This window comes from Pelobates fuscus, chromosome 8, assembly GCF_036172605.1.
Source record: "Pelobates fuscus isolate aPelFus1 chromosome 8, aPelFus1.pri, whole genome shotgun sequence".
In the NCBI taxonomy this organism is placed as follows: domain Eukaryota; kingdom Metazoa; phylum Chordata; class Amphibia; order Anura; family Pelobatidae; genus Pelobates; species Pelobates fuscus.
Window position 1 is genome coordinate 124,689,243 of NC_086324.1, and position 24,215 is coordinate 124,713,457.

Below are 24,215 nucleotides of genomic sequence, written 5' to 3' on the forward strand. Positions count from 1 at the left end.
TTTAAGGAAAAAATATATGTGGGGGGAAAGGGGGAAGGGGGGGCAAGTGACAAATTCAACATAAGTACTTTAAAACAAATATAATAAAAGTTAAAATAAGGTTTGGAGTAATCTTTTAAACTCAGCCAATCTGTAGCAGCTGGATTCAAGCAATTATCCCATCCCTATATCATAGAGAGCATTACATTCAGAGGACTCTCTCTCTGGGAGCAGTGTAGCCTGTTAATCTCCTCTCCTTCCGTTTACATCATCCTCAAAAAATGAAGCAATACATAAAAAAAAGACATTAAGAGTCTTCTTACTTTCTTTTACAGAAACAATGTTATCTTGAAAGTGTATCTGTTATGGTAGGCTCTTTAGAGTGAGATTAACTTGAGTATATCACCAGCCACCCAGTAAAACCTTTCTCACGCTATGGTAGCAAACAGGAAGAAAGCTGGGGAGCCGGTGTGGGTGGGTGCCACAGGACCAACTTCGGGTTAAACTGTTGGAAAACAGTTTAACCTCTGAAGGTAAGACTACTCCCGGACACTCCTGCCCCCATAACAACTTCGATGAGCTGAAGCTATAATGGTGGGTAGAAGTGTTCTTTAAAGTTGGCATCATGCAACTTTCTCAGTAATGCAGCATATTCTTTGGTTTGTTGAAACATTAAACAATGCGATACACAGTGTTATGTTAAAATATTATGGCTAAAAAAAATGAATATACATATAGTAAAGTTGCTGAATTCAGACTTTTTTTTTATTATTAGAAACTTCTGTTAACTGGAAGCGATTTTCTTCTTCAAAAATGAAAAGCAACATGCATATTTAATGGGGTATTCAAAGTACCATAACAACAATTGCTCATTGCATAGGTTGTGGTACAAGGAGGTCACCCTTTCCTGTCTCATTGTAGACAAACATTTCTGCATATTTAGCATGTTGCCATAAGATTGTCAAAAGAGGCTATACTTCCACCTCTGACCAAACAAAGTATGTCTGCAATATGTGCTTGACATTCCCTATATCCCCTCTATGGCTTTCATCTCCAAGCCATGGACTGTTGTACTCTGCCACATTCACTAAACTGTGACAAGGGCAATGAATAAACCAATAGCAGGTATGGTATGGCTGTTATCTATTTATTCAACAGTTCTGATTATCTTCTACATGTCATGAATGGAACTGTTGCCAGGGAATATTCTGTAAGCTTCCTGATTGGTGATACTTTTTCCTGGTCTGGGAGTGGCACACTGTCAGCTTGCCTGTGTAAGTGTTGCAATTACAGGAACATTATAAGGACACTAAAGGCACTCAGACCACTTCAGCTCATTTAAGTAGTCTGGGTGGAATGTCCCTGTCCCCCTTAGTTCTGCAATGTAAATCATTACAGTTTTAGAGAAACTGCAATGATTACATTGCAGGACTAAGACTGCCTCTAGTGGCTGTCAATCAGACAGGCACTAGAGGTACTTCCTTGTGGTTAATCGACTGTGGTCGCCATACTGATGCAGGACGTCCTCCCGCTCTGCATGAGGACACACTGAGTCAGTAAAATTCCCATAGGAAAGCATTTAAGCAATGCTTCCGTAAGGGGAGGGCCTAATGCGAGTGTTCTTTTATAACCCTCCTTGGAATAGAATGAGATGCCAACAATGAATAACCTATTTTCTAATACAGAGAACAGTTAAATCAGGGCACATCTTGCAACATCACTGCAACAGATCTCTTTGCAACAGATATTTCACATCTTCACATCTTGCACCTGTCAAATTCATTTTATTTCTCATGTACGTGCTGCTATATATCCCCACTTTATAATTATACATTTCAGCAGAGCTTAGCACAGCACTATATAAATGATAAAAATAATATCCTTCACATTAGCATTAACCTGAGCAGCAATGAGCAGTGGCCATTGCCTTATAGCATCAACTTTCAGATTCAGTTCACATTCCTGGTATGGTTAGAGGGAAGTGTGTAGTCTCTGCCTCAGCTTACCTCCAGTAGGAGCCAGGCTGTAGGTGATATGTGACACGTGAAAATGATTTAAGGCTGAATGGAGGGACCATGCAAGAGGTCTCCAGGCATCATAATCAATTTATTGAGATTAAATAGTTAGCTGAGCACATACAGTATCACTTTTACTCACTCTATTAGCAGTAGATAAAATTGTTGTTTCTAATCTCAGGTCAGATGCTGCTGGATAATGCAGTATATACTGTTCGTTTGGTATATTTGTTACTTTGATTTAGATCCTTGCTGATTATAGATATGGAAAATAGCCCCTAACACACAGGATTATTCAATAATGTGGGACTTGACAGAAATTCAAAGAGAAATTAAAATTTAAGGACAAAATAGCCAAACTAGAAGAATTCTGGGGGGAAAGTCTGTTATGCTTCCAGTTTGGATATTTTGGCCTTAAATGTAAAATTTGTCTTGAATTCCCGATAATTCTCTATTTAGTAAATCACCTTGTTAGTTTAGCTTGGCTTACTACAATGAAACTCAATTCTAGGTAAGATCCTTCTATTAGACTTTTTTTTTTTTTTTTTATACTGCAACAATAGAAAAATACAAAATTATACAACTCAGCATTTTGCTTTTTGATATAGTACAAAGAAAATCAGTCAGATTCTCTACTGATCTGTATGTATCAATGCATGCATAATGCCCTCCCTGCTCAGAAGACCTTGGAAATCTTATTTTACAGTGTATCTTTACTTGTGCTATGTTTTGTCCACGTCTTTAATGCCTCTACGTTCCCCAAATTGTAAAGATAATCACTCATTCAAAGACCATGAAAAATAATCTGTAAATTCATGTAGATATTTGTAAGAAGGGCGTGGTATTGTTTAATGCTACATTAAATCAAAATGTCTTTCTTTTTAATCCTTTGTAGGTTTCCAATGCACACAGCCAGCAGATGGATGATCTGTTTGATATCCTTATTAAAAGTGGAGGTAAGGTATATTTAAATTTTGTAATATAAAAATGAACAGCGTTGGTAGGTGTGTGATATAATCTATCGGTTGAACTGTTAGCCAATAATTCCTATATAATGACGGACTTGTATATGTTTAGCACTTGTCCTCAATGTATGTTTGATATTCTTTGCGCTAAGAACTCCCATACAGTCCAAAACAAACAATGGCAAAGTAATTGTAGAGTGTAGTACAGGTGAGTGTAGTACAGGTGAACTATCCCAAGTCGCTGTTTCAAAATGTTCATTGCAGTGTTCGCTGTTTCAAAATGTTCATTGCAGTGTTCGCTGTTTCAAAATGTTCATTGCAGTGTTCGCCGTTTCAAAATGTTCATTGCAGTGTTCGCTGTTTCAAAATGTTCATTGCAGTGTTCGCTGTTTCAAAATGTTCATTGCAGTGTTTGCTGTTTCAAAATGTTCATTGCAGTGTTCGCTGTTTCAAAATGTTCATTGCAGTGTTCTAACTTTCATTCCATATGCCCGAGCTGGTCTCACCCAGTTCTGGCCAACACGTAATGCCATATAAAAAAGGAGGCAGTGAGGTACCCATGCTCCCCTTTGCCCATAGCCACCCGACGCTTAAGAATAGCTTCAAAAATAACGTTGGATTAATGTGGCCTACAAAAAACAATAGCAGAATCAAATATATAAGATGCTTGACTGATAACTTGATAACCCCTCCTAAAGTTTTGGTCTTACTTCAAAAACCAATTGGATTTGAAAAATAAAATTCTACCTGCTCTGACTTTTAAAAACCTGGAGATATGGATGGAAAATATGGATACGTCCGAATGGACTAGACATGGAGTTAAAAAATTAGCAGACTTACTAGTAGATAGGAAGATCATCTCCTTCGCTGAGATACAAAGAGTATATGGTATTTCATACTCACAAGCGTTTAATTATATTAGGATTAAAAGTTTTTTGCAAAGTTCCCTCGGTAGTATTACGAGGTCTTTTTCATTATCTAAATTAAATGATTTGATAGACTCAGAGAAAAATACTAATATATTAACTAGATGTGTTAAGATTATGAAAATTATAAAAGGACCTGTTCATCCTATAGCTAAAAGTAAATGGGAAAGAGATTTATTAATAAAATTTGATATAAAGCAATTGGTATAGGGCTCTTCAAACAGTTTATTCCATGATACACTGTCTAAATATTAGGGAAGCACACTTTAAAATACTTAATAGATGGTATATGACTCCTAATAAGATTCAGAAATTCTCGAAGGCAGAGACATCTAGATGTTGGAGATGTGGAAATGAGGGGGCAAATGAACTACATATATGGTGGGATTGTGCACCAATTAAGGAAGCATGGGCTCAATTTTTGGGGCACATAAATAGATTGTTGGATACCACGCATATCTGGACCCCAGACAATTTGCTTCTACACTTAAATTTTCCGCAATTAACTAAAGGCAAGAATGGCCTGTTGATTCAGGCTTTAATGGCCTTTAAGATGTCTATTGCAAAAAATTGGAAGAAGACAACAATTGATCCATGGCCGCAAATTAAGGCAACTATTATTACTCAATGTAAAATGGAAAGAGGAATAGCCTCCAATTTAAGTATTAATATCTGTCAATATGAGATCTGGGATAACTGGATAAAGGTCCTTGAGAATCCAATATTGGAAAGTATATTGTGATATCAATTAGGAATCTCTAGAAGAGTGGGAATCTAATCTAACCTAATGTGAATTGAGTGGTAAAATATGAATGATAATGATAGGCTGGTCAACTTTGTTATATGTTTGTTAGTTTATATGTATTTGTTTATTTATGCTGTGATGGAAGTGGGAGACTTCTGACTCTCGACACTTCCACCCATAACGATGATGCTAGAAATGAAGTATAATTTTGGAGAGTCGTAGTGCTGCTTAATATTGCTGCTGATACATACAATATGAAATTTAATCTAATGTAGAAATTATGTGTTTTTCTTTACTTTTTTTTATTTATTTATTCTGTATGTATTATATAATATAAAAAATAATAATACATAAATTATTGAGAAAAAAAGAATAGCTTCAAAAAGGATACCTTTATAGTGATGGTTGAAACTTGTCTTGTCATTAGATCAAGATCTCCAGAGCAGCCCATGGAATACTTAAGTTGTCCAATTTGAACTTTGACCCCTGTCTAGGGTATAAAACTATCAGATGGTATTACTGCAATTTAATAAGCGTGACACTCTTGTTTGGAAGAGGCATAATCTCTGTGCTATTTTTCAGCCAGTAGTTATTTATTCCCACCATAACATTTTGATTTTCCAGCCCAGATAGGTCAGATCAATTTACAGATATGCCCACATTACTCTTCACCAATTAAGAGTAAACCGTTAATAAACTCTGGATTTCACAATACCCTTGTCAAAACTAAATTAAAGCCCTCGTTTTGCAGAGCTGCAATATTTCTGTGAAATGCTGTGAAGTACATAGATATTGAATGCCTAGAAACTAACCTTTACTTCCCGTGCAATCATTCTCATGAAGTAACTTTGTTGATAGGAGAATGGCAGACTTATGTTACAGGCATTTTGGCTGCTGACTCAGAGACTGAAGCCAAACTTAAATAAGCAACAGCTGAAGGAAAATTAAACCATGAATTGAGTAGGCAAATGTAACCCTGTTTCCTATGTATAAACTTGATTATAGAAGCGCTCCTTTAACCCTTGTATAGCTTTTTGAAAAGTAAGTACCTTAAAGTGATGCACCCAGACCACCTTCTCATTGAAGTAGCCTGAGTGCAGTGTCCCTGTCGTCTTAGTCCCCTTAAGTACATCACCAAAAATGCGTATTAGGCTTGATATGTATACATTCTATCTAAGGTTACAGTTAATGCACTAGCTTCCCGATTTAAAGATTGATTTGACACCAATGAAGTAATAAAAGAGAATATGGAATGGAATTTGAAACTTTCAAGTCATCATTGGTTTAGAATATTTTTTTATTTACATAACATTTTTGTAGTTTCTTGTATTTGCAATTGTGTTGTTGTTCATTTGTTCTAATTAATTTGCAGCTTAGCACAGAGTACCCTGTCAAATATGGTAATGAAGTTCAGAAACAGCTGAATGACCAGGGTAGACCACATGGTCTTCAGATCCTCAATCTCTGGTTGGGATAGTTTGCTGCAGTGCCTACATTTGGCATCATTGGCTTAGGACTCACCAAGCTTGCTTTGCGCTCTAGTAAGACCAGCACCAACCTTTGAAATCAAGCCTTTTTGTATATGTAGGTTACAGACTCAACAGCTCAGACTGTTTTGGAGGCATATGTCCTGTCAGGGCATTTACTTTTTCTTAACGTTCAGGTTTTGGGTTTCCAATATAAAGGCCATCACTTTCAGATCTATCTTAGTTCTGGTTTATCAGGTATAATAGGTGATTACATCGCTTTAAATACTTTGTAGACCCTTACTGGAAGAGTGTTCGGTTTCACTTGCCTTGTGGTCTCAAAGCTGAGGATTAAATGATGATCAGACTGCTTCTATATTAAATTTGGCCTGCAGCTTCAGCCACGACTGCGCTCATTTGCAATGGGACCAACAAAGACCTGCTATTGCCAAAATGCCATTGTCCTTGTGTTCTTCCGCTGATCCCCTGCTTGATAATGATGTTTTGAGCCATGAATGGGTAATCCAATGTCAGATAAATAACATATTGTGCAGACGGACAGGATAGTTCCAGGAGCAACCATCCTGCTGCAGTGACTGCCTTATTTTGCTCCCTAAGTACATTTTTACTGAACAATTTCATGGAATTTTGTAACGATCAACCGATTATCGGTCTGGCTGACATTCTGTGTTTTCAGCAATATCTGTATCGCCCAATAAAGATACCGATATTTTGCCGATTAATGCAGACCAGGGTCGCCATCAGGGTCCTGGGGGCCCCGCGGCGGTCCTGGGAGGCCCAGCGCACTCTTACTTACCTTCCCTTCAGCTCCCCTGTCTAAATCCCTGTCAGATTGTTGCCACGGGTTACCAGGCGGCACACAGGCCGCGAGAGTTAGACAGGGAAGCTGAAGGGAGCTGCTGGGAAGGTAAGTAAGAGTGTTCTGGGCCCCCCCAAGACCACCGCGGGCCCCCCATGGAATGCCATATCCGCCCTCCCTGGCCAGGTAAGAAGCATGGAGGGGGGAATAAAATATAATTTTAAAAAAAAAATGATATATTTTTTTTTAAATGTTCAAACATTTAAATGGAGCAAAGGAACTGCTTATGTATTCCCGTATTTTTCACTATGTATCAGCACTTACTGGTGTGCTTTATTTGTGTCCGTCTAGATGGGTTTTTATTGCTCCTAGGTAACAACACAAGCTTTTTCCAGTACTCCATGGGTATGAAAGTTTAATTACGTAATTTCCCTTTTTATTTAGCGCCTTAGGGAGATAGAGCAAGACCTGCAGCTTGAAAATCCATTACACTATTCTGCAAGGAAACGTGTAGGCTGATTATATTTATGGCAAGTGGTCAATTCAGGTTTCTGTTTCATCTTGCTGTCAAAGAATAATGATGTTAACGAGAGTGCCGAGATTTAAACATTTGATATCTTGCAGTGAAATTTGAGTTTCAACCACATCCTTAGTACTGCACATTTTTGCCTTTAAGAGTAAAATCACGGAGAGCAAAAAGGGAAAATTCTGACAACGATAAATGGATCAGAATCCTAATATTTCAAACAAATCCACGTATTAACAGTTAATATATTTGAACAGTTGCAATACATCAAACTAAACATCAGACCTCTCTTAAAGGAACACTAAATAAGTGATTAATGGTACCTGTGTATTTGTAATGATTATTTTGCTGTGTATAAATTAATTTTGTCAGTAGGCCTGTCTGGGCCACTGTATGGTGTTTTTGTATGACTAAGCATGGCCACTTAGGTAATTATTTATCTTGAGAAAAAGTTACCTGCACTCTCTCCTTAATCCCTATCTGAGATATCTTTGCCAGAAGCTCAAGGAAGCAAGATAAAAGGTCAGTGTAGGACCCGTCTAGGGGGGTCTGCCTTGACGTTGGCAGGTGGGCATTCCCTCCAATGGCCATTGGAGCAACTAAATTACCTCAATTTGTTTAAATATACATAGGGATTTAATAGAGAGCGCAGGTAACTTTTTGTTTTGTTTTTACTGTATGTATTAGGGCTGATGTGTACTGTGGTCATTGCTGCCGCCCAGGAGTGATGGGAGTGAGTGCAGGACTTGTTTTTTTTTGTCATTATTTATCTTGCATAATAAGATACGATGGGGTGCTACCAGCTTGTCTTTAGATGAACACTATTAACATCTGCTAGAAAAGGTAATGTTCACATCTACACAGCATGCAGCTTAGAGGGGACTTGTTAACTTCCACTGTAGTAGATGCCAAACATAACTTCAAAGACGCGAGATTTTCCTTTTTTTTTTATTTATTTTTTTTTATATATTTTGGTCTTTATTGTTACTTCTTATCCAGTATAATCCAAACGAATTAGACTGCATAAATGAAATACTTGGCTTCATGCTCCTATATGTATATAATTTTATTTTTAGTACTCTGCTAGGGTAAGATGTGTAGAGGAGCCACCCTATTAATTTAGCAATAGGGGAAACTGTCACTATTATCCCCCGGAGACGGTGTATCTAGGGAAATCTAGGTAAGCCTTCTCTCCCCTGAACGTAATGACAAGAGGCAAAATATGGCCTAAAAATACTTTGTTTGTTATTATCTTACTTCAAACATCATTTCTTTTAAATTCGAAATGGTATTTTATTATACAAAATGTGAAACTCTGGTTACTGATAACTCTCTCAATTCTTTTTCATATTGAAGTCACCCAATATTACCCACAATTGTTTCTTGGAAAATATCAATATTTAAAGTCCTATATTCCACCTTGTGTTGTAGTTTCTTTTTTTTTTTTTTTGTAAATTCTTTATTTTCAAGATTTTATAATCGTTAGGGTTAGGATACAGAAGGCAAGAAGGGATGAAAAGTCTTGTGACAGAGTACATAAAGATTACATGACAGTTTTCGGTTATGACAGTCGTACGCCTGAAGCCTGTTTGGCGTTTTACATTCTATAGTGTTGTAGTTTCTTTTAACGTAGCAAAACAGAAAAGAGCGACCTTCAGTTCCTTTCCTTCTCCCCACTGCCCTTAGTCAGAACTATTTTAATGCTTCCTATTCAATAGAAGAAAGAGTGACATCATTAAGAGTGGCACTCCGATTTTATAGAAATGCTGTGAATTCAGTGTCCAGTGTTTTGTAATAAGGGACATTAGCTAGTGTGTGTATAACATTGATAGCAAAAAATGCATTGCTAACCATTTATAAGCTATAATTTGTCAAAACATGTCTGCAAAATAAGGGCCACGGTAGGTCCTTTTAGTGTTAATATTGCAGCATTTTCACTTACCTACTTACCCAGTACTAAGCAAAGTGTCAGGGGTCAGTATGGACAAGCATTGTTTTATGTTTAGTAATGTCTATAAAATAAATGTGCAAGTTTTGGTTTTCTCCTTGCCTTTGATTTGAAATGTCCACTGGCATAGCTTGTTCAGATCTATAGCTGTGCAATAGCTTCAGTGGTGTATTCTGTTTTTACTCACTCACAGTTACAAATACACACACTCACATTCACCGACAGACACACATATACATTGACAGACATGCATTCACAGACACACATACACTCACTGACAGACAAACACTACATCAGTGTCAGACACGCACACTGAGACACACATATACTCACTGACAGATACACACTGACAAACACACATACATACTCACTGACAGACATACTCTCCGTGACAGACACGCATACACGCACTGACAGACATGCTGAAACACACATACATACACTGACAGACACAAACTCTCAGTGACAGATACACACAAATTGACAGACGCACATACACACTGACAAACGCATATACACTCTCACTAATACACATACACACTCACTGACAGACATATATGCACTGTGTCAGACACACTTTCACTGACAGACACACACTAGCTGACAGACACACACACTCACAGACATACACATTCACTGACAGACACGCATATACACACTAACAGACGCTGAAACATGGATACATACGCTGTCAGACACGCTGATGAACGCATACACACACTGACAAACACATATACACTCTCACTGACAAACACTCACTAACCGAAAGACACACACACACACACACTCTAACAGACACACACGCTCACTCACACACTCACAATTTTTTTTTTACTCACATAACTTTTTGTGCTGGAGTGGATTCTTCCCTAGGGGTCCAGTGGGGCTGGCTCAGCAGGCACAGGCGGGCAGGCTGGTGAACGGTGGAGGCGGGCAGCGAGGGAGCTCTGATCCTCCTGCATCAGTGCGGTGCACACGACGGAGCTGAGCAGAGGAGAGTGCTCCCTTGCCGATCACCTCCTGCATCAGTGCATGCCAGCCTCGGTGGGCCCTGAGGTTCCCAGCTCCTGGGCCCCCCAGGACAAGAGGCTGGCAAGGCATTTGAAAGCTTTATACGTATAGCCCATCCTCCACTGAATAATGTCCTATTACACATTTAAAGATAGTCAAGTTAACTGCATTATTATACTTCCTCCTCATTTTTTAAGGTATGGACTACTTGTCTTGAATACGCACCTTAAGAGGTTCCTATTTGCTGTGTGGCTTTCTGTAGAGCGTCTATACGTGGGGTGCCCAAAGGTAAACCCCCAGGGGTTGTAGAACTACACCTGCCATGATACTTTATATGCCTTTAGAATGCTTTTAGAATGGCAAAGCATCATGGAAGTTGTGATTTTTTTAAAACATCTGGGGTTCTACCTTTTGGGCACTCCTGGTATATACCCACCCACTCCTTTCAGTCTTCTCTGCTCTGTTTCTCTCTTCCCCCCCCCCCCCCCCCCCTCCCATTTACTCTTTTTTTTTTTTTCTTTTTTTTTTGCTTATGAGGCATGTTTTGTATTACTTGTGTGGCTTTTGGACACCTGTGTTGTATAATGTTTATCCACTATTTTCCAAAGTTTTTTCTTGTATATTTTTTATATACGACTTATGTTCAGGTGCTGTCTCAAGCCTTTTCACAATTATTTTATGCTAGTTTTTACCTTTCACAGGAATGGTGTGATACTTTCTGTTGCCAAAATGTCTTAAAATAAAGATTTTTTTTAAAAAGGAGGGTACCTAATGGTCCTCATATTAACACAATTGAGCATAACCATAAAATAGAGGTGATGGAGTTTAAAAATAACAGGTATATATTGTTCTGTTAATAAATAAAACTGGTTCATTGGAAGGAACAGATGAACTTTCATAGCATGCTATGAAACATTTAACATATTTCCAATAGTTGCCTTGTAGCCTTGTCTGGAAAACTGTGTTTCTGCCTTAACCCCTTAAGGACCAAACTTCTGGAATAAAATGGAATCATGACATGTCACACATGTCATGTGTCCTTAAGGGGTTGAATGTGAAACAATGATTTGTCAAAGTCATCATTAAAACACTTGTAATATTTGTATTTTATTTTTTTTGCAGAGATATCTCCACTGATAAAAGAGCCTTCTCCTATTTCGAAGATGAGACCAGTTACTGCCAATGTAACCACCATGCCAGTGAACACTGTGGTGTCAAAGCCACCACCGCAAGTACACACAGCACCACCACTGTCTTTGGAACCAACTTATAGTCTGTCTGTTAGCTTAGAAAATCAATTAGAAGCATTTTTAGATGGAACATTACCACCAGGTAACAACATTCCTCATCTGGAAAGCCAAAGTGATGACAGGGAGACCTTTTCTCTGATAGATGACCTACACAACATCCTTCAACATCCTAGCATACTGGATCAGGACTCTACACCCATGGAGACTGCAGAAACACCTTTCACAGCAAGTGGTTGCTTATCTTTAGATATCCATGACACAAGCCTGGACAACATGGAGTGGCTAGATATCACGATGCCCAATTCAGCATCGTCTTTTACACCCCTAAGTTCTACTCTACCAAGTATGTTTTCCACTGACTTTTTGGACACAAATGACTTACATTTGCAATGGGAGTAAGCTTATTTCCCAGTGGTTCTGAACATGGGATACCAGTTTGATTACATAGGCTGGAAATATGATTGTGATTAGGCTAATTGCACCATATAGCAGATAGATTTGCAGCTATTTCACTGCGTATGATTATCAAATCTTCTGTCTTTGGGCTACTAGAAAGAGACACTACATTGTGCATCAAAACAGGTAAATGATGACAACAAAGTAGTATAATGACCGATGGGGGGGGAAAGAACAAGGGATAGAAAAATTACTCTGACATGTACAGAATGATACATCAGATTCAACATGTAGAGAAACAGACCTTTTTATGTTTCACCTTTTGTTTTATTTTTTATTCTTTTTTTTTTTTGTAAATTGATTGACAAAACTGCACTTTGACTGTTCCTGTGAACAGGCTGAGCCAACGTGCATTCTGTACTCCATGGTAAAAACCGCTGGCTGGTTTAGTGTAGACTTTCACTTGGTATAGATTATTCACTAGCGCATGCAGTTCAGAGCATGTGTAATACGTATCATTGACATTATGGATTATTTGTCCATAAACTTGGTTTCCGTTGTGAATCCAATGAATATTAATGTACAGATGTAGAATAGTGAAAGGGCTGCATTATTACAAAACTATAGTTCTAAAGTTGCAACATATTAATGTGGTAAATTATATTAAAGAGCAAGATATCACTAAGTGTGTTGCATCAATTTATGCTTTTGATTTTATCTCTAAATCAAAAGAAGTGGTATATGGTATTGGAAACAGAATTGTACAGGGGTATCTTTTATTTTAATTTTTCCCCATTTTGCCGTCTCCCCTTTTCCCTGAACTAATGCCACTAAATGGATGTTCATGGTCATTTTTTGATTATGCTGTAATATATTGTAAAAAAAATGTATGAAATGAATTTATTGGAGGGAGTTTTGAAGTCTAAATGCCCAACGCACAAACTTGACTTATGGTCACCATGGCAAACACACCAAAATTAACATACTTGCAAACATGTCTTCTTGATATTTGGCTATTAAAACTAAGAATTTATAAGAGTTGTGCTATTTTATCTCTCTTTAATGATATAGGATTAACCCAGTAAGAACATGCTAACTGCAGTCCAGAATAGATTTATGAAAACCAACACTGAATAATTAAACTTTGTAGTTAAACGTTCTAAACATGACCAAACTGTGTCTCTTCAAGAACTGGATAGCCACCTGTTAGGTTGTTGTCTGTCCAACTGTACGCTGGGACACAGATTGGACACTCTTGCGCTGATATTGTCTATTCATATATAAACATGAGCTGTTTTGATTGGACAACTACATTTAAAAAGGAGAGGAAGGGAAAAACAAACAACTGTTCACAACTCGCCACAACGGGTTGTTTAGGAAATAAATCCTGTTTGTAAGTTCATTCCAAACAGTATCACAATTTGAATACATAGCATCAATGAATATGAACTCACAAGCAAAAATCCCTTCTTTTTAGATATTACTGAGAAAAGAAAAAAAATGCCCTTAAGTGTACAAAGGAAGCTGTAAATTCAAATTAATTGTCAAATTATCAGTCGTGTGTATGGTTCTTTAAACCTTATAAAAGAAAAAAAGAAAAAAAGAAATAATTAGTTTGTTTATGAATGATGCTCATGACTTTTCTAGCAGGGAAATTCTTTAAATTCAAAGGTTTTTGTGACTCCTCTGAAGAACCCAATTTAACCTGACACTGTTATAAAATGTACAGTACCACCGATCTTTGGCTAAAGCGTGTGTTTTTATAAAATGGTGTCCCTTCATTCATTTTCTGACAGCCATAGCATTTTATGGTTAGGATCAGAGAGGCTTGCCTGTCTCACCTTATTTCGGTGGACTATATAATTCCTTTCACTCTTTCAAATTGGTTAAATGTGAAAAGTAATTTTTGTCAAAAAAAATAAATAAAAATGGGATAGTATTACTTTGTCAATAGCATTTAGCAATTTGGACAAACTTCAATTATATTTTTTTACCTTTTATTTTCCCCTCTATGCTATTAATATAGTTAAAAACTACAGATGTGGCCACCCTTAATTGCTATGTGAGACACCTAACAATGCCTAGCATGTCATGGTAGTCATAGCTCATAGTGGCTGTCATGTTCTCTTTAGGGCAACAATATTTCATGTTGCGCTGCTGCTGTTGTGCTTTTATAGTTTAACTTCATTTTTGCGGATTCACCATCGTGGCTGTTAAGTGTTGAGCATTACACACATTTTTCTGTTAGTTCATCTCTCTCATTGAGAAGGAACAAAATAAAATAATCCCCATTCTTGTAATCCCCTGTACTTGGATCCAGCAGCTGACCAGTGGCACAGCTTTGCGTATGATGATTTCAGAGGACATTATCAATAGGTGCCCTATTATTCAAATCAAGCTTTTGTTCACACACACACACAACAGGATATTTCTATTTCTATTCCAGGATATGCTATTTGCATTCTTTGCTCTGTAGCATTTTTATATAGTTCTAAAACATTCAATTCAAAATTTACATTTTCTTTAGCTTCAATCCAGTCACATATCTATCCAGTTCCAAATAAATTATGGTAGAAGATACTTCATTCTTGAGGTTTTCCAGTATTTGCTTTTCGATAAAACTTTTGCCTGTCAATAGATTATTACATTGGCTGTTCTTTAGCACTTAATGAGTTTTTTAAAAAAACTAAATAATAACTTACGCTTGCAAATATCTTAACCAAAATACTAAAACCAACAAAGCGTTAAAACTTCTTGGTGCATGTGCCCATATCTGATAGTATACCGGGCCCTTATCTGATAGTATACCAGGCCCTTATCTGATAGTATACCGGGCCCTTATCTGATCGTATACTGTTGCCCGCATATTTGTATATATGCAGAGACTGAACTAAACTGATGTCTCTGCATGAATCAAATTTGTAAAAAATGACAATCACACATTCGATTCGATTTTATTGGCACCATAAATGAATGGTTATACAGTCAATCACTGTATAGTAAGAGGTTGACTGAGTGCTGTAACGCTAGCACTGTAAACAGTTCTATAAACTAGAAAAATGATGGAAGGCAAATCTTTTTTGGAACAAAAAAAAATGTAAAGTCACAACTTTAATGCTTCATGTGCCCATTTAGAACTGAACTTGAAGAACGTGATACATTGGTCTAACAGTGCATTGTGTGTCTACTTTGTAGCTGTAGATCAATACATTTAAGTATCTTTATATACCAGCAGAATATCATACAGAGCTAATGGACAATAAAATACTATGGCTTTCAAGAGAATATTATCCTGTTTTTTAGAGACAGTTTCTTTTTTTTTTATCTTTTTTTTTTTTTTTTTTTTGGCGTGTATATTCCAAAGGTTGTTTAAAATAAGCTAAAAGGATTGGACTAAAACATCACCCACTACAATGAAATCCATAATTTATTGCCACGTGGAAATTGATACTTGAAAGTCCAATAATGGCAGCCATTGTTTTATTGCTGAAGACAACTAGCTTTGATTAACTCCTTTAGGACCAGGGATGGGCTAATCATTTGTCACAGGCTTGACATGTTTTGGATCCTAGTGAACTGAATAAAATTACTGTACAAATAAATGGTTTGTTGGGGGACATCACAGAAGTCTAACAAGCGACATATAGCTATAATAGTAATAGTAACACTGAAAAATGTGAATATGTTCCTTATATTTAAACCCCAAGAAGATATAAGAAGCCATTCAGGTATTAATGATAAAGAAAATGTGGAGTTTGTCTTCCAAAAAAAAAAGTCTTTTCCATCACCTGTTTAGACTTTAGAAAAGTAAAATAACAATTAGGAGCCTATAGCTATTTCTCTGAGTAATGTTTAGGGTTTTAGTTTGAATACTACGTCCATTCTCTTATTGTTCTTTGGTGGCAGCTAAAAGCCAGGTTGGTTCTACAATGTACATCCTTGTGATATAATATGTAGCTCTTACTCACATGGCTTCTATTTTTTAATCAGTCATTGGGAACAGGCTGGCTAGGAAGTGGTCAGTGCAGGTTTGACCCTGTGTTGGTTTTGTTTAAAAACATTGCAGGCTTGTTTAAATATAGAAATAAAATGTATAACAACAAAACTGCAGCGAAATGTATGGCAACTGTAGACGTTCGACATGTAACACACTAGTATCTAAGCTTATATGCTTTCTGTAAATTGTGTGAGCTTTCTATGCAGCTTTATAAATGAGCGCTGAATGTGTTGTTGTTTTTATTTCAGCTAGTCATATTATATTGGCATAGTATCTGAGTTTTGCATGTTTGCAGGGTGCCATATTCCCAGGTCAGTGGGGAATCTGTGAGCCTGCCCCTTCACCACCCCACACAGGTCTATCATCCTAGTAATATGTTCCATACTTAAACAGATATGTTTAAAATACTTTATTTTTTTAGAAGTATGAGAAAATATTATCATTTAAGGATATATTCACTACACTAGCAGTGATTTGTGGCAAGTTGACACATTAAATAAAAAAGTTGAAGCCTATACATATATATTTTTAGTCTAAATTCTGCAACTTACGTGTCTGCTTACCACGACTTACTATTTGGTAAATCCATTCGGCTAAAAGCTGGACCTTCACTTGGGATTGACTATAACTTGCAGATATGTTCCAATGCTATCTGCAGCAGTGGCGATAAATATGCTTTTTATTAAAGGGACACTCCAGGCACCCAGACCACTTCTGCCCATTGGAGTGGTCTGGGTGCCAACTCCCACTACTCTTAACCCTGCAAGTGTAATTATTGCAGTTTTTTATAAACTGCAATAATTACCTTGCAGGGTTAACTCCACCTCTAGTGGCTGTCTACCAGACAGCCACTAGAGGGCACTTCCTGCTTCATAGCAAAGACTTTCTTTGCTAGAGCATCGCTGGACGTCCTCACGCTGTGTGAGAACCTCCAGCGTCGCTCAATTCCCCATAGGAAAGCATTGAAAATCTTTTTCAATGCTTTCCTATGGGGAGCGCTAATGCGCATGCGCATTAGGTCTCCTCGGCCGGTGGGCGGGATCAGTCTCGCCCACAGGCCGACGGAGTCAGAAGGAGGAGCGGCGCGGAGTAGGAAGCAGCGACGAGGAACATCGTTGCTGCCTCGGGTAAGTAACTGAAGGGGTTTTCACCCCTTCAGCAACTGGGGTTTGGGGGGTGGGAGGGAGAGGGAACCTACAGTGCCAGGAAAACGGATTGTTTTCCCGGCACTGGAGTTTTCCTTTAAGCGATCATATTTGTATCAATAAAAATTGCTTAAAATCCATAGGACCCAAATGTACATTTACTGAACATTACTGTATATAGAATATAATAAAATACAAAGGGGAAATTATCAATGACATAGTTGTAATACCAGGGGGGAATTTACATACGTTGATTATATTGGGAATGGTGTGGCACTGCTGGTTTATGTAAAAAAGCAATTATACAGCATGCTTGGCTATTCAAAACCTTTCACGAACGCTTTCTTCTTCCTCCCCATTCTTTGGATTTTTTGCTTTGCTTTCTCATTGGTGGGTTGCAAGGCTAAATAGCCGTAATCCTGGACATACCGTTTAGATATCCATCAGATATTTGCATCCGTAATGACAAAATTTACAAAATAAAATACATGTTTGTAAATGTATCTCAACAAGTTAAGACCGTTAGTATTAGTGGTTATGACTACTAGAACTTGTTTACCTATGAGAACTACAAACACCCTGCTTTTAAAGTACTTCACGTTCACAGGACCTTCTCGCAATGCGTAACTTAATTAGTAAATAATTGATCATTTCCCTTTACACTTTCAATGACTAGTGGAACCCTAATCTGCAAAAGGTTGAGGTCACACTCCTTAAAACTGAAAGTGTTGCTAGGTATATTGCCAAAGGTGGCACATCAGAACAATGATATATTCCTGAGAGTTTCTCACAGGGGTTCCATTTTTACTCTGCAGTGTGTACATTTTGAGTTGTTCATAAACAACGTCAAACACGCACTCAAAATGACTATGACAAAGGCATTATTACATCATTCTCGTCTATTGCTTGCAGAACCGATGCCGTGATGTCAGTGGTTATTTCTAGTTTTTGTTAATAGTTAAGTGGTGTATTATCATCTCGCTTTGAAGACATGGAAAGTACCAGAGTGTGTAACTATCTGAACAATATAGTACTAGCTTGTTGCCTTCTTGTCGGGGCTGCGATTTTCAGCTCATGTCAAATTAAAGACAAGCAAAATGGGACAACAAACGTGAATACATTCAGGGGTTATTCATGCATTGCCTTTATATGAGAAGTTTGGATGCCTTTTGTATTTGCAGTTTGCACCCTTGCAATCGATTCCATATCATGATGTTCGAATGCCATATGTTTTGCACATTGTATATATGTAATGCATACTGTATTTTTATATCTGTAGCACATTTATCATTGGATATTTTGTACATAGTGGCAATGTTGTAGCTACTGATAAATTGTTAAATAGAAGCATCATTTTTCTGCATTTTTTTTGTGTTCTGAAATAAAAAAAATAAATAAATACCAATTACTTTTTGAACTTGTGTTGTGATTGAAATTATTTTTTGTGAAGATACTATGTGATGAACACTGGTGAAATCTGATCTGTCACGTTGTAATATTTACTTAAGCAACCACATAATTGCTATAAATTGATTACCATAAATTACCTCTAATAACAAGCTTTAGATTACATACTTGACCTTCTCGGCTCAATGCTTTGCTTCATACATCCCTTCTTTACGTTCTTTACTTAATTTGCTTTCACCTTCCCTATTTGCCAATTATCTCTGTAAAGTGACACTGCAGAGTGGATGTAACCATTTCTATATTATTTCCATTCATTAAATAATGCGTTAAAATTGCCTTCAATTATTCCTCCATTTCAGCTTTTCCCAGGTGTGCGATCTTCTTCTAAAACTGCTGATTCGAGATGAAACAAGGAACTAGCTCAGTCTACACAGACAATTACATGTACTATACACCCAACCCAATGGGAGGCCAAGCAATGTACACCATACACCTATAGAAATGTGGAGGAAAAAAACACACATATATTTTAAATTATATTAAAAAAAAAAAACACACACACACAATCTTATATGCAGTTGCTTCTTTCATGTATTTATTTTTTTGGATGGACATTTGACTCCAATCTCAACAGAGCTCAAGGGAATCAGGCAGTTATGTGTTACATAGGAATGGAGATTTAAAAAAAATGTGTTTGAAAATGTAGATGCACCATGTATTCGTTATACACACTGCTTGTCCAGAAAGTATCACATGTTGTACTGATAAGTGCAATTCAGAAATTAAAACCACTAATGAGGTGCAGTTTCTATGCAATATGCAAAAGAGAAAATAATTGAATCCATTCCAAAGGTACCACCGCACAAGCAAATAAATAGAATTTTACAAATTCGCAAAGTGTCAGTGTAAGAACAGCAATGTTCCGTCATGTAGTGCAATCTTAATATAACCTACACATGTTTAATCCCACATGATATATAATATATACAGGATTAGTCACTAAAGTGACAATTCTAAGCAAATTTCAAATGTAAGGCCAATATAGCCAAACTGTAAGCATAGCTGGCTTAGAGAATGTTTCCAGTTCGGCTATTTGTAACTTGATTTTGAAATTCACTTTGAATCCACCCTGAAATCTCCCTATAGTGAATAGGCCTGATAATTACTCCAAGTACTGGTGCACAAATGCTTCCTATCAATAAAGTGCCGAATAAAATAGTGCTAAAAGAAACTAGCAAATTGATAGGTGCACTTTTGTGATTGGTTCCTATGGTAGTTTTATAACGTATCTCATGACACTGTGTGTGATAGACCTTTCACTTTGGAGAGATTCTTCTTCTTAAATGATCTGCCCCTATTTCCGCTGTGTATGGTTACTGTAGAGTTTGTATCATGTGATTTGTCATATGGTTTGGGCTTGTCTCCCATTATTTCCTCTTTGACACTATTTAATGTACTTATTGAATGGTATTTGTTAGCTTGACAAAGACCACAGTAGTGGTCGAAACGTTGCTGATTTCCTAAAGATATGAAAATGATATGTTGAAACAATTCTTAATTGTTTGGAAATATTAGCTAGCTCTTATACATTCAACAGTATATTCTCAAAATATTCTTCAGGAGTAAACATTTGCAGCCATTTGTATACCATCACAGGCTACAGCCATTACTGGTTCTGCTTCAGGCTGCAAGAGGGTTTACGTTATGTTAAAATGCTATGCCGCAATCGTACTGCTGCATGAACAATGTGAAGCTTCACGTGCACTCAAGCTAGTGTCGCCCAAGTGATCTTATCAAACTTCATGTTGATGAGACCATGTGACAGAGTAGCTAGGTATAACAATGGTGGCAGGAGAAGGCTGGCCCCCAGGATAAATTGAAGAGTTAGATAATCTACTAGTTGAGGAAATAGCTAAAAGGACAATGAAGGGGGAAGTTATCATCATGGGTGACTTTAATCTTCCTGATGTGAATTGGAAAACAAAAATAGCTGCTTGTGCCAGGAGCACACATATTTTAAACTCCCTACTGGGATTGTCTCTAAAACAAGTCGTTGAGGAGCCAACTCGTAAAGAGGCCATACTAGATTTAGTGTTAACAAATGGAGATTTGGTATCAGATATTACTGTAGGTGAAAGTTTAGGATCCAGTGATCATCAGTCAGTGTGGTTTAATATAGGAACAGTGACTGAGTCACACCACACAAAAACAAAAGTTTTAGACTTTAGAAAAACAGACTTTTCTAAAATTAGAATATGTGTAAAGGAGTCATTATCAGACTGGAGCAATTTAAATGGAGTCCAAGAGAAATGGGATTATTTAAAAGTTGCACTACTGAAGGCAACAGAAAATTGCATTAGGCTTGTCAGTAAAAGCAAAAAATTCAAGAAACCACTGTGGTACTCCGCAGATGTGGCCAAAATAGTAAAAAAACAAAAAGTTAGCATTTAGTAATTATAAAAAAAACAGAGTGAGGAAGACAGAATGATCTATAAGATTAGGCAGAAAGAGGCTAAGCAAGTTATAAGAGCATCCAAATCACACACCTAAGAGAAAATGGCACAGTCAGTAAAAAAGGGGGACAAAACTTTTTTTAGACACATAAATGAGAAAAGAAAAGTAAAACGAGGATTAGTTAGATTAAAAACAAAAGAAGGAAGGTATGTAGAAGAGGATAAAGGTCTAGCTGACTGCCTTAATGACTATTTTTGTTCGGTATTTACAGATGAAAATGAAGGAAAAGGACCTCAGTTAAGAAAAAGGATAAATGAGTCATTTATTACACGTATTATTACAGAGTTTACAGAGGAAGAGGTTCTATTTCAACTCAAACGTAAAGACAAATAAGTCAATGGGACCTGATGGAATACACCCAAAGCTATTAAAAGAGCTTAGTGGTGTACTAGCAAAACAATTAACAGATTTATTTAACCAATCATTGACAACAGGAGTAGTCACAGAAGATTGGAAGTTGGCGAATGTTGTGCCCATTCACAAGAAATGTAATAGGGAGGAGTCGGGCAACTATAGGCCAGTAAGTCTTACTTCAGTAGTGGGGAAAGTGATGGAAACCATGTTAAAGGATAGGATTGTTGAACATCTAAAAACACATGGATTTCAAGATCAGAGACAACATGGATTTACTTCAGGGAGATCATGCCAAACTAATCTTATTGATTTTTTTGATTGGGTAACTAAAATTATAGATCAGGGTGGTGCAGTAGACATTGCTTACCTAGATTTCAGTAAGGCTTTTGACACTGTTGCATATAGAAGGCTTATCAATAAACTGCAATCTTTAAGTTTGGATTCCAATATTGTTGAATGGGTAAGGCAGTGGCTGAGTGACAGGCAACAGAGGGTTGTAGTCAATGGAGTATATTCGAAGCTTGGGCTTGTCACCAGTGGGGTTCCTCAGGGATCTGTACTTGGACCCATATTTTTATTAGTGATATTGCAGAAGATCTTGATGGTAAGGTAATATAGATGAGACCTTGAGGAACCAGGAAACAGGGAAGAATAACTCTACCCTGTTACCGTCTCCAAGGTAGAGGATGGTCACCTAGACTGGGTAAGGAAGGGGGTAACCCTAGGAGAATAAGACAAAAATAGAGAAAAATAAATCCAAAGGTTGTCCCACTAGGAGACAACCATGAGGAAAGGCACCCAGTCCAATTCCAATAGTAAGTATAAAGAGAAAAATAATAAAAAACTTTATTAAGGTATATAGTACATGTATAAATAAAATGTATATCTAAATAGAGAGAGTCAGCCAGAGGAAATAGCCCAACATCAAAAATAGAGAGAGAGTGGCTAAAAAATAGCCTACTAAATATATGAAATCCTTCTAAACAGAAAGGAAATGAACTAAATGATGCTTAGGCTGAGGGTATAGAAGCACTAATAGAGGAGAAGAGAATAGATGGAGAGAAGTGGGTTATGGGATGTGTTGGTAAATATGGTCTAGACCATAGTATCATATAAACATCTCCCCACATATAGTAGACTCCCACAGGTAAACTCCCTCTGTGCTCATCCCTACACTCCTGAGAAACACCTTCAAGGGTGTTCTAATATATACTCAATCTCTAATAGAAAAATACATAAAACTGAAATATATTAAAAACTAATGGTGAACACTCTAGTTAGAGAGAGTCAAGAGAAACAGGGGAGAGACCAAGCACAAAATAGAAAGTGGCTAAATAATAGCCTACTGCAGGGCTCCCTTTCCAAAAAAGAAGGGGGTATACTAAATGGTGCTTATTAAACAAGCAGTAAGAGAGGAGGAGGGAAAATAAAGGAGAGAGGTAAGTTCATAGGCGTATTGGTATAGTGTAAAAACCAACCATGAGGCATAAACCTCTCCCCCCACTTGTTAACTCCCAACAAGCAAACACACTCTGTGCTAAACCCTGTGCTCCTAAAGAAACACCTTCAAGGGTGTTCTAATCTCAACTCAATCTAAAAATAGAGAAGGTTCCCAGAGTTTCAATAATGTGAGATCATCCGTGCAAAGTGCTCAAATCGTGAGTGAAGTGATGGCTAAAACCCGACGCGCGTTTCAGCGTGTTCCACACGCCGTCATCAGGGGTAACGCAAGTGCAGCTAGCCCAGCAGTTTATTATATACCCTGCTCAATCGACCGGTATCGGTGAGTCCACCAATCATTGGTCGTGCCGCTAATGACGCAAACGGGGCGTGTCTAAAGAGCTCCGTTGCGTAACTCCCTCGGCAATCAGATGGACTGAAATCATATTGCAGGATTAACCCATAGGGTGCCTGATTGTGATACAGGATTAACCCTTGGGGTACCTGATTGTAATAATACATATCAACGTAGTAAGTATAGTTAGGTACATTGTATATCTGTAAAAAAATAAAAATGACACCGAAGAGAAAAAAGTTAGCAGATGAAGCAATATATCTGACCGATTATATTCTGTTATGCCTGTACCGATGTAAATGACAAAATGTACATATATCAATTTCAAATGGCATAAACAGTGTATATAATTGTGGGTAAACAAATTAAAAAGGTTATGCCTGTATTGATGCTACAAACTGTCCATGTATCAATTACAGATGGCATAAACAATGTATATAGTTGTGGGTAGACAGATTAAACAAGTTATGCCTGTATTGATATTTGTAACGAGCTGTACATGTATCGATTACAGATAGCATAAACAGTATATATAGTTGTGGGTAAACAGATCAATGCTCCATTCAAAAAATAGGGTATAAATAAAGGAAAATCTTAAACTGATCAGTCTTAAAGTGATATATACATGTGTGAATAAACTTAACTAGAAATATCATTAATAATCAGTTTGTCAAATAAATGGAGAATAAGAGAAGCCTTCATTTAGCCCTGATGGTGACAGGGTTTTTAATTGGTAAATCCAGAAGGCTTCTCTCTGTCTCAATTTCAAGTCCCAGTTCCCTTTGCGTGGCGGTTGTGGAACATGTTCAAGGCCCATAAACCGAATACCAGCAGAGGAATGGTTATGGTGTAAATGCAGATGTCTCGACACGGGTGTCTCTAAATGTCTCCTAACAGAGTTCACGTGCTCGCGTATCCTAAATTTAAAGTGACGGAAGGTCTTGCCTACGTATTTT

The 24,215-nt window shown here is 37.3% G+C and overlaps 1 protein-coding gene across 6 annotated transcripts in view; it reads left to right on the forward strand.

Moving 5' to 3' along the window:
• MRTFB (myocardin related transcription factor B) overlaps positions 1–13,807 on the forward strand; it is a 285,293-nt gene extending 271,486 nt beyond the window's left edge. For all 6 annotated transcript variants that reach the window (XM_063430294.1, XM_063430295.1, XM_063430298.1 and 3 more), the window contains 2 exons: positions 2,890–2,950; positions 11,524–13,807. In XM_063430294.1, coding sequence (XP_063286364.1) covers positions 2,890–2,950; positions 11,524–12,050 — 588 coding nt within the window. In that variant the 3' untranslated portion in view covers positions 12,051–13,807. The remainder of the gene's footprint in view (positions 1–2,889; positions 2,951–11,523) is intronic.
• The last annotated feature ends 10,408 nt before the right edge of the window (positions 13,808–24,215 follow it).